Below are 12,260 nucleotides of genomic sequence, written 5' to 3' on the forward strand. Positions count from 1 at the left end.
TTAGATGCACGGATATTATCCAAAACTACTGCTTGATGGCATGAAAACAAAGACTTTTCCTTAAAACGTCATCTCTAAGATTAAACATTGATGACAATTGTATTCTGTCCTCTTGTTTTGCATGTGAATAAGACCCTCTTGTAAGCTTTCCCTAGCAGAGAAGGGAAGGTGGAGTTGCTGAGGGCTTGCCGGCTCCTCACCCACCACCAGACATCTCCGAGTCTCTCCAGCTGGGGCCTGAATTAGCTGGGAAGAGGAGAGGAGGGGCCTGCAAGGCCGACCGGAGTTGCAGGGAGGCTTATGCTTAGGGAAGATTTGGGTACATAATAAAACTATACCTGTGACCATTCAGAATGTCACCGCTGAAACCTGCTTTATTTGCAGACAACAGATTCACTACTGTAAGCTGAAATATTTCCTGAAACTTTAAAAGTACATGTAAGCAACGAATTGTACATTTCCTTTATTAAATATATACTTTATGTCTTCAAGTGTGTGTGGGAGTGCGCGCACGTGCACACACACACACGCACACCTTTTTTTAAAAATGAAATTATCTGAGATGGAAGGAAAACATTCCTAAATAGGAAACTGTGAGGGGCAGATGTTGCAGGGACCCTGACGCCCTCACCTCCTGCTGCTCCAACCCTGGATGTATGAATGATTCTTCTCCTTCCTTGAGTGTGGGCACAGTCTGTGACTTGAGCTGAAAACTGAACATGGCAAGTGTGAGAGCACCAGATGCCACGGAAGTGTCTGTTCTGTCGATGCTGAGTTTGTCAAGATACGGAGCCTGACTCAATCCATGGAAAGCCCTTGAAAGAGGGTCTGGCCTCCATGAGGTGAGGGTTCCCCATGGCTTTGGAGAAGCCAGCAAGGACACACCCTGCCCAGAGAGGACCACAGCCACGTGGCACGGAAATGCCAGTGGCACCAAGGAGCTGGGAGTCTCAGTCTGACCACTGTGAGGACCTGAGTTCTGCTGACAGCCTGAAGAGGCCCCTGACACTCAGATGAGACCACAGCCCAGCCAACACCTGGTCACGTCCTTGTGAGACCCTGAGGGAAGACCCAGCCAAGCCGTGTCTGGGCTCCTGACTCACGGATGCTGTGAGATAAGAAACGGTTCTGTTTCAGGCCCCTACATGTGTGGTATTTTGTTACAGAGCAATAGAAAATTAATGTACACAACACTTCCTATTATTTGAAAACACTTTATAAAATTATCTACAAGTTAACTGTGGGAAAAACAAACACTGCTTATTGGATATTTTCCCAAAGTTTTTCTCAGCTAAGTTAACAGCTATGTAAGAACAAAATTTTGCCTTAAGCTTTTATTTACAAATGATATATAGATACTGCAATTTACAAACTACACAGATAGTGCAATGCCAGGAGTAGATATTAGAGCAGCATAATATGTTTGCCATAATCTTAATCTTTACTGACATAAGTAAAAACCTGTTAGTGTGGATTTACGTGCAGGCTGAATATTTCCTTATTTTTATAACCCTATTCTATACTTTCCCCTGGTTCTTAGCATGGTTGTGAATAATTTTTAAAACTACTCACTGGATGAAAAGATGCTTTGACTCAATTTCCTAAAATATAATACACCGTAAAAACCAAGAAGGCAGTGAATGCTATTCTTTGAATACTGTACTCTCTTTTACTTTAAAACAGCAATGCTTACTCATCACAACCAAGAATGTCTGGGAAATCTGTGAGTGTCTCTATTATTGACAAAATTAGATTGTAGAAAATGTGCATTTGAGGACTGCCCCTCAGCTTGTATAGGATTTCCAAAATCTAGTTGTTAAAAAGAAGTAATCAATGATGACACGGACCCATCGTGATGCCCTTTTATATCTTACTCATAGCCAGGGAGGTGAAGGCGTTGAAAGAATCCATATGAGATGCACACAGAGTGTCTACTGATGTGTTTGGGTAGAGACAGGTGGGAGAGGATGCCAGAAGAAAATGACATCAACCTTTTCAAGGTATCAGTCAATCTTATAAAGAAAGTATTATCTCTCTTGGTCAACGCATAATTTCAGGGACTCCAAATGATGGATTCTGACATGCCCTGCTCTTCACCTTCAGGTTTGTTTCCAGTAATTGATTGCATTCAGCTGTGTACATTTCATGCTTGCAATATTTTCTCCTTGTTTTCAAGCACCAAAATGACAATGCTTAGTGCCTCTGTATCGGTCTTGAGAGTGTATTCCTGTCCAAAGCCACTCTCTCATTTACAGTAGTATGTTTAATGTTGATGTCATTTTTATTTTCAAAGCCACTCTCTCATTTATAATAGTATATTTAATGTTGATGTCATTTTTATTGTATCAATGTGCTAATAAAACCAGCGTGACAGCTACAGAAACCCACAGCTCCATGCTTTAATTTTCGCATCCACAGGCTTCGTTGTAATGTGTTCAGAATTAGTCGTCAATATCAAATCACCCACCTTCACCTTTTACTTATTGTGGCAAAAACGAAAATACGGAGCTCCAATGCAAAAGGATGCAAATGGATGGGCCATTTTATAGAATGGATGCCATTCTTTTTTATTTCACATTGAATTTGTAGAGGAAGTAGAGTGTGACTTCCTAGGTCTCTCTCTAATGTTCTTTAAACTGAGTATGACCAGGCAGTCTGCAGATGCACACTGTAGGTGGCAGCACAGCCTGCTGGGGAGCTGCAATGTCTCACCATTGGGTGATCCCATTGCATCTGTAGCACGTCTAAGAGCGTCAGCTCCTAGTCCAACGAGCCTTCTCCAAAACACAACTCTTGTAATAATGCTCCCCTGAAAAAAGTGAGTTAATTCTAGGAGAGGATACTGTCTCTTAAACATTTCTGATACAGCTCATGGCAGAGTGAGAAGCATAGCTATGACTCATGAAACCGAAAGGAGCCCAGGACCCTGGAGGTGCCTGCAGTCAATGCTGGTTGGACATTCTACACCACTATGTTTCTCTCTCCCTCCCTCTCATGTCGCTTGTTAGGGGTATTGGTGAACCAGCCTCTAATGGTTCCTTTTGCCCATACCTTGTGCTCTGTGTTAGGAATTCACAGTTCCAACCTCTCAGTCACTTTGATGACCGTGCCATCAAGAGCACAGTGACAGGATCAATTTCCCCTCCATGACACACAGCCACTGGTGTGTGTCCCAACAACACAAATGGTCTCACGTTTCATATAAGAAGAAAGGTTTGGCCAGGCATGGTGGCTCACGCCTGTAATCCCGTCACTTTGGGAGGCCAAGGCGGGTGGATCATCTGAGGTCGGGAGATCGAGACCAGCCTGACCAACATAGAGAAACCCTGTCTCTACTAAAAATACAAAATTAGCCAGGTGTGGTGGTGGGTACCTGTAATCCCAGCTACTTGGGAGGCTGAGTCAGGAGAATCGCTTGAACCTGAGAGGTGGAAGTGCAGTGAGTCAAGCTCGTGCCATTGCACTCCAGCCTGGGTGACAGAGTGAGACTCCGACTCAAGAAAATAATAATAATAAATAAAGGTTAATGGTAACAATGGCTTCTGTGTATGGAATGTCACCTAAGAGTGGAGCAGACACAGAGCTGGATGTTCTATACGATGTCACTAATTCTCACAACAAATCTGCACAGTGCTTTACTATTGTTTGCATTTTGCCAGGGTGGAGACTGGGCTCAGAGAGGTGAATTCATGGATTGAAGTTCAAAGAGCAAAAGGTAGAAACCTGATCCAAGGCTTCTCTGTTCTCAAAAGTCTGACCTTCCTACCCAGCCCTTGTAGATTTTTATTTTGGGCTAATTTACATACAGAGGACTATGAGTAATCCTTAAGCCTAGAAAACATTTCTCCCATAGGACTGTGTTCAGGTTAACGTACAAAGTGCTTTGAGTAACTGAAGTTAGAAAAAAATCCCTGTCCCTCCTGAACCATGGAACCATGGGCAGGTTTCTCCAAACCTCTGTTCCCTCATATCTAAAGCAGTAGGAAAATACTAACTGTGGGGTTTTCATCAGTATTAAGTTAGATCATAGCAAGGCCTTTGCGTGTGAGTTACAATACATGCTAATCAGTCCCTTTGCAACTTGGGGTATTATGAGTGTTTCCAAGGCCCCTGAACCCTGAGAACTGTCTCCACTTCCCATCACAAATTGTAGGCATTCCTATGCCAAGAGATATGTGTCACCTTCTATAGCCTTTTTCATGACCCCTGTTACACAGTCTGAAGAAAAACATACTTAAATTCACATAGCACTTGGATGTTTTCAAAAGCCATTTCATATGTGTTTTCTACGTAAGTTAGGAAAGTAAACTATTATTGTCCCTGCTTCACAGATAAAATCAACACTGGGAAAAAGTGTGGTGGTTGGGATTGAACAGAGTAAGGAACTAGAGGAAAGATGCTTTACCCCGGTCTGATTTTGTCTCACTTTACCACAGAGCAAGGGGTACACTGAGAGCATGTACTTCATCACAGAGCCCTGTGGGCCCATCCAGACAGAGGACCCAGAGACTGTTCCCAAAGTGGGCGAGAGACCTGCACACCTAACTTCCTGTTTTCAGAACAGATTCAGAGTCCCACCCCCAGCTGCATGCATCGCTGGCCCTGGGCTGTGTGTGGGCTTCCAGGACAGGCACAGCTCCTGTCTAATTCATATAGCACCTGGCATTGACCTTAATCTGTAGCATGTCTGAGATGGTCAGATCCTACTCCAACAAGCCTTCTCCAAAACACAGGTCTTGTAATAATGCTCCCCTAAAAAAAGTCAGTTAGTTCTAGGAGACTGACCTTATGCCAGTTGCTATATAGATTAGACAGGAGCTGTGCCTGAGGGTGTGTCCTGTGAACTGTAACTTTCTGGGGAGGCTGGAGCTGGGGTTGGCCAGGCCTTGCTGCCTCCCTGCCTCAAGAGCACAGCTGACTAATCCCCTGGAACCCTAGGCATGACAAGAAGAAGACTGAAAAGGGTTCAGTACATGACTCTGCCCCAAACCAACACAACGACTCGCCCCATCCCCATCTTCCGTCTCCTTACTTATCTCAAAGTCTAGAACCTTTCAAAAGCAGAAAATATTTTTATAAACATACCAAATTGGATGAAATAAATTGCTTCTATTATTCATCAGTTTTTAATTAAACCTTTTTATACCTATTCAGCAAATATTTATGAAGCATCCCTTAGAAGCAAGTCAGGGAAAGTCATTGTTCTGCATAATTACACCCGTGCCTGACCCTCAGCCACAAGGTTTATTCTACAACCAAAATTTAAGCTTGCGTTTATTTTGATGGCTTCAAAGATCTCTTTGCGGTTGGCAGTCTTGCCTAAACAATGAGATAGGTGTAAAGAATGACAGAAGATGTTCTCGGTAAGCGATGGCCACTCTTTCCTCAATGCTATGTCTAATGCTGATGTACAGGGAATGCATATCCACAAAACCAGCGCCTGGACAGAGAGGTCCATGGCCTTAAGCTCAACCATCTCAAAATGATTCAAAGACCAGTCTTGCGTCTGCTGAGATCAAGTGCTTCCCAGGAGTTTGGGCACTGATCACACATTCACCTGGAATCGGCCTAGTGGGTAGAGAGAAAGTCGGCCCATAGGGATCTGATTATTTTATGCGTCATTAAACAAAAGTATTCCTTTGAGTGGCTCTGCCACAAACCCAAACCGTAAGTGTTTATGATGTTTCTTCTACCTCTGTTCAAACTTCTGCCAATATCCCCTGGCCAGGAATCACTGGTGCTTTGTGGAAGGGAAGCTCGGGTAGGTTTTCCCTGATGAGCCTCTTCACCACGTCTGAACTGTAGACACTTCTCTAGCTTCCTACTTTGGCAGATGCTTTTATTTCCCAAGCGATATCATTCATGAAACTTAATGCCAAGCAGGCGTTGTGGGATTGGAATTGTGTCCAAAAATAAATGCAAATACCAAAGGACCCCCTTGAGGAGTCTGTCATCCCTCTGAGGTGCTAAAACCAGCCACAAGACACAACGTATCTGATATCTGAGTCCAGTTGTTGAACCACACGTGTATGGCTGTCTCATCTCCATGTCCAGGTCACCCTGGCATCCACGCCTCTATGCCCAGGGAGTGGCTTAGTCATGCGTGGGTGCTGGGCGTTTCTTGACAAGTTGAGTCAGTGTCCACAGAACGGAAACTAGCAAGTGAATGAGGGCAGTAGACCCTGACCAAGTACTTAAATAAAATAATGGAAATTGTGTAAATCAAAACACAGCTAAGTACAAGAAAGGGATAGACAGAGAACTCAGGATAGTGATGAGGGGACCAATTCAGGATACCCCAAAAATGAAAATTTAGCAGGGATGAGAAATCTGGTTGTGGGGCAGGATGAAGAGACAGAATTTTGAATGTCCCTATTTCCCTGTCTTTAAATTAAACACTGTTGTTGCAAACTGCCTGGGCTCAGAGTCAGGGCCTCTCCCGTGATATCAGCTATGCAGCTGACTCATTTTCAGGGCTGGCCAGTGCACTTCTGCAGGGTGCATCCTGAGGACTTTAACTTTCCAGAGAAAGGGCTTTATTTTTTCTTTTTAAAATAATTGGTACAAAGTTGCCATATGGAATTGTGGCAGCTCTATCGTGCAGATCCAGTTGTTCATCTCCAGCCTTTCAATGTTTCTTTGGAATGTCATTTATACCCATCTGTAATTCCTCATCCATTTTCACAGGCCCTTCACTTCAAGCCTCTGTTTGGAGAACACTTTAAAGATGTTCCTGACTATGGGTCCTCTTCTCTATAAAAAAGGTGAGACTTTTAAGAGCCAAGGGTAGGGGGGTTGCCTTAGGAAAGCTAGCCAGCTGTCTTTCAAAAGCATTCCCTGGGTGATTTTGTAGGCTCAGAATTCTGGTTCCATCAGTGTACCCAAAATAGATTTATCTCATCAGAGGGCCAATGGGACTTTAACATCAGAATGCCAGTTCCGTAATTTGAAATAATTGACGAAGCTGGTCCATGTACAGGAAACCCTATGTCAATATCAATAAATCACCCTCAGAGGGCTACTCTGATATCCAATGCTTCTGTTACTTCAGGTGAAACTCTTACTTCTTGCCTGATACAGCTGTGTGGACCCTCAGTGTCACCAGGGAATACAATTTGAATGACAATCATCCATTCTAAGCTTCTTATGTCACAGATCACACATCTGTGTAAGGTGCAAAGAAGTACAAACAAGTGGACACTCATTGTCCCCGATTTCACAGAGCTATGGGTTATGGCTCCATTTGACATCATTATACACCAGAAGCATATTATCTGGTATGAACATAGACAAGTCTGTAATAAAAAGCAGTGTTTTGTAATGAAAGTACACTTTTAAAGTTTTATTTTGGTCTGACTTACTATTCAGAAAACAGTACTTGCTTAATAAATGCCTATTCAGCAACATATTTATTCCGATTTGGCCCAAAGATACTCTGGCTTTTCTTCCCTGGCAATTCCTCTGCATGTACCAATATCGGTCAATATACTTGATGCCTGCCAAATGAGGATCACCGGAAATCGTTGAAAATAAGTTCATCAGCAATTCTGGTATTCAGTTAGAAGGCCTGGATTTGGGTTGCAATTACACCACTCCCTGTGTGCAGCAAATTACTAAAATATCTGAAGACTCGGTTTTTAATTCATAAAGAAGAGTAGAAGGAGCTATTTCCCAAGACCTGGAATTACCAGGATTGTAAAGTTGAAAGGTCCTTAAATGTATGCTTTTGTAAATATTAAGGGATACACAAATATTGTTGGTACCCATTTCTAAAAATGTTAGCGTTTTTTTTATTAAGCTATATATTTTACTCTCTGTTGACATTTTCTAATCTACTCATGTATATGCATTAATTATGGATCTGAAACATTTAAATACTAATGTTTCCTTAAGTAATGCAATTAACTAGCAAGAGGCAATTACAAAAGTCTTTTGAAAATAGTTGAAAGTGTCTTTACACAGTCTTAAGCATTAATAACTTGCGTAAAATATTTTATCTAACCGGTCATCATTTCTGAGACATCTTTTTGGGATAAATATTTGATTCAGGTATTTGATGACCTTGGGGAGCTGGGGATTTCTTTAGCTTATTTACTTATATTTAAACCTAACAATTTAATGTGAGGTTAATACTATTTCGATTATATAGCCATCAGCACCACCAATTTTCTATTACAAATATATCTTCCCACCAGACAGTATGTTCCAGCTCTAAGATAACCTTGCAAAGGAGACCTGAGGAGTGTCTGGGTTTTGCAGGTGGAACAAAAAGGTGAAACAGGGAGAACAAGAAAATTACTCCTGTCAAATTGATTATAATAAGAGCTAAGTGCCAATCTTCTCCAATATTTCTTTCTCCTATTTATAGAACATTTGTGCTACTATGTAATCAAAAATGTCCGTAGAATTGGAAAGTGCCCACAAACAGATGGATAGATTCAAGCTTTTACAAAGTTACTCAGTGAAGTGGAAGTGACAGGAAAACTTCCTAAAGTGATGCTGGATTCCTGGGAGCAACAGAGTCACAGTATCCATGTGGGGTCCAGGCAGGGCTGAGCCTCGCCCACTGACGCAAGGCTTCTGGGTGAGGGAGGGTGGACATCAACATGGAACAAGCCGACCACCTATAGTTTCCATACAGTCACACGGCTCTGGAGCACATGGACCTTCCTAACTGCTACCTGGACAACAGAAGAGTCTTCAGAATTATGGAAACAGCTCAGTATCCCTACATTGATTCCAAGCCCCTGAAATTCCAGTATGCATAAATCTTCTTCTGGATACTTTTTGCATCACCATGAGAAAATGAGACCAAGTGTTTACAAATGAGAAATCATTCCAACTGGAAATAGTTGGAGGAACATGGGAAACAGTTACTAGGGTTGGAAACGTAATGAGAAATAAAATACAAGCTGAGCACAGTGAGTTTTCTGTGAAGCAGCCACAGGAAGGGAAACAGTGAGCTTAGTAAGATCCCAAATTGCAGCAGTGTTAAGGGTAAGGTCCCAGGAGAGAGGGAGGATCCCAGGCCAACGTTTTCTGCTCTTTGCCCAGGGAGCCATAGCAGGAGCAGGATTTGAAAGAAAAAGCAACGAAAATGTGTTCAGTGGCAAGAGAAATGGAAGAACACCGTAGATGTGCATGGAACTTCCCCGTAATTGGACAAAATTTAATTTACCCACAGGCTTTTCAAACAGTTTTTCTTCTCAAGTATCTGTGTTCCTCTAAGACTAGTGTAGGGGCAAGGAAGCGGGGATGAAGACATCCAAGTAAGAAAGCAAAATACATTGAACATCTCGACAGGGACGAGAAGTGGAAAAAACAATCACAATAGCATTCATTCCATCTGCAAGCAAAACGGTTTTACAAGAGCTCTTTGAGACATTTCTGAGAGGGAAATCCTGGAAGGTAAAATTCTAGTAAAAATTTTATAATTATAGGTTGGTCTTGTAACATCAATTGTTATCAGTTTATTGTGCATAAATATTAATTCCTAGGCTTTCTATTTACTCAGTCTTTTCAATGGTATTATCACAAAAGTGAAAAACTGGTTTCCTCATGATTTCAGCCACACTTATTCTATTTTTTGCCCAAAGTCTTACAATCCTTCACCTGTGATTTTTTCCTCCTAAGAGGGATTTGAGGTGATTAATCTTCCTCTTAGGCACCTGGATTAGCTCTGGGTCTGGGGATGATTATTATCTTTTCCAGGACCTTTTTTGCCTATCCATCAAATAAAGGTATCCATCACTAAGATACTTTTATGCTCAAAAACCCAAACTTTTAAATTTCTAATGTCATGGTGTTCAGCATCATACAGTTTTTACATTTATCAGATGAGTGAAGGATTTGACAATTTTATATACTTTAAACATTTTAATTAATTAGTTAATTTTAATTACTTATCCACACCAAATAGCTTTTTCTTTTACTTCAGAACTAAAAATGCTGAAAATGGCAGTTATCACTTTGCAAATTCCTACTTTTGAAACACAGCATCTCTTTTATTTCCCTGTTCTTTTGGCTTCTTCATTTACATCTTTAAAAACATATTCCACATTGATTTGTTCATACAAATGATGGGAAGCACCGAAAACTGGGAGCTACAGGTTCATTCCTGGCTCCACCAACTCTTAAAACTGTTATCTTTGGCAAGTATTCAAAGTATTCCTCTTAGTTCTCTCGTCTCAAAAATTAATGGTGAAAAGAAAATAGTTTACTACATATTATGTAGTTGTTGTGTGTGTGTGTGCTTATACATATATATGATTAAATGTATAAATATGTGTGTGTGTGTGTGTGTGTGTGTGTGTGTCATTCAAAGTCTATTACCTCCGGTTATATCAAACATCTCTTCTAAAGCCTTCATATATAAGCACATGAATTTTTATCAATGTATACTGTACCCCAATCAATATATTTAAGCCCATCAGATCTAAAATGTTGTAAGACGTTTCCTTTTCAGGTCCAACGATTTTGTTATTAGAATTAATATTTCCAAATAGATAAATTTCAAGCTACTAGTAATGTGTCCGAATATACGACCAGTCAACAGAGTACAGAATTAAACTGCAATCCAAAACACAGTAGGCAGCCAGAAAAACATCAATATTTAAAACTTAATATAAGCCAAGTATCAGATGTGTCCTGACAAAATAAAAAAAGAATGTGATTAAGTCGTATGTTACTTACTGGTATAGGTGAGTTGAAAACCTTGGTCGGTGTCAGATCCATTGGTGTTGAACTCTAGCCACAGGTGATTGGACGTGCTGTTTAGGATCAGCCCCAGAAGTTCATTTTTAGTGAACGTGCCCAGTGGACGTGAGGAACTGTCTTTTCCATCATATACCTGATGAAAATTCACAGCATGAGTCCCTCTATGCCTTCATTGGATTCTTATGTTAGCAATGTTAATAAACAATCCAAATCTTCAAAGATGCAGTTTTAAACAATACTTAAAAAGGCATATAGTGTACAGAAAGATAAATGAAGGACTTAGAGCTAAATCATATTTGTTCTTTAAATTTTATCTTTACCATTAACACTGGAGGCAAAAGATTCCATTCTTGTTCAGATCATTTTATATTCATTACTTTAAGAGCTCTTTCTGTGTTCATTTAAAATTAAATAAATATTTCTTTACATTTCCAGGTTTCATTATCTACCTTTTTATTCCTTTTCTCATAGTTCAGTTATAAAAGTAGAAAGGATTTATAATATTTTACTCTTGAATATCTCCTCTGAACTGTCAACTAAGTCAAAGAACATACCCTTCCTTTCTATTCCCTTCTGTCTGAATGCACTAAAGGACAACAAGATGTGCCGGAATCTTGTCACATTCTGTAGTCTGCAAGCCTCAGGTGGCTTTCATCTTGAATTTGTAATAACAGCAGTATCTCATCATGCAATAGTAATACAGAAGTGTGATGTTGCTTAAAATGCTCTGTATGTGGCATTATCTTCCCAAGCAGTTGTAAAACGAGAGTAGATCTAATAAGTATACGGAAGATAAAGAAGACAAGGCTTGGTTTTGACCAGCCGGGAGAGGGAAGGTTCAGTCATGGGTTCCCAACTATTGGGGAGACAGGTCACATGGTGGGGAGCAGTGGGTCAGTGTCACCGTCATAATCTGAATGAGGATCGGGTAAAAGTGTTTAGGACCCATGCACTTTCTGCCAATGCCGTGAGGCTCAGGTAACAGAAACAGCACTGACTTTCTAGTAGGACAAATACCTAATGCATGCGGGGCTTAAAACCTAGATGATGGGTTGACAGGTGCAGCAAATCACCATGGCACATGTATACCTGGGTAACAAACCTGCACTTTCTGCACATGTATCCCAGAGCTTAAAATAAAATAAAATAAAGTGAAATAAAAAAGTCAGTGCAGCAGTCCTCGCTCCCAATAACAACAGAGCACTAGGTGGGCATGGCTAATCCACCTGCCTCCCTCACTAGCAGGGGGCTGTAAAAATAAACATTTATTACATGATACTGGAAAATGTTCAGTTTGTCTTAATAGAAAAATGGTACCCTAACTAAATAAAATTAAACAGAGTCTTAGTAGGCTCTTCCAATGTGTTTGTCTATTTTCCCCACTTCTTTCCTCTTTATACAGATTAATTTTTCTTTCATTGTCTTTCAATCAATATATAAACCCAGGGATGTACACAGATATACATACTCAGAAAAGGAGAAAATACATTTAGAAAAGATAATTTTGTGGGTAGTTATTTCATTACAATTAAATATGGACATGC

General features: G+C 40.7%; 1 protein-coding gene across 3 annotated transcripts in view; it reads right to left on the bottom strand.

The window, feature by feature from the left end:
* The window catches only part of CSMD1 (CUB and Sushi multiple domains 1), a 2,064,385-nt gene that overhangs the window by 394,008 nt on the left and 1,658,117 nt on the right, over positions 1-12,260 (bottom strand). For all 3 annotated transcript variants that reach the window (XM_054657204.2, XM_016960221.4, XM_054657205.2), the window contains one exon: positions 10,693-10,849. In XM_054657204.2, the coding sequence (XP_054513179.1) occupies positions 10,693-10,849 (157 nt within the window). The remainder of the gene's footprint in view (positions 1-10,692; positions 10,850-12,260) is intronic.

The sequence above is a fragment of the Pan troglodytes genome, chromosome 7 (assembly GCF_028858775.2).
Source record: "Pan troglodytes isolate AG18354 chromosome 7, NHGRI_mPanTro3-v2.0_pri, whole genome shotgun sequence".
Classification (NCBI taxonomy): Eukaryota; Metazoa; Chordata; class Mammalia; order Primates; family Hominidae; genus Pan; species Pan troglodytes.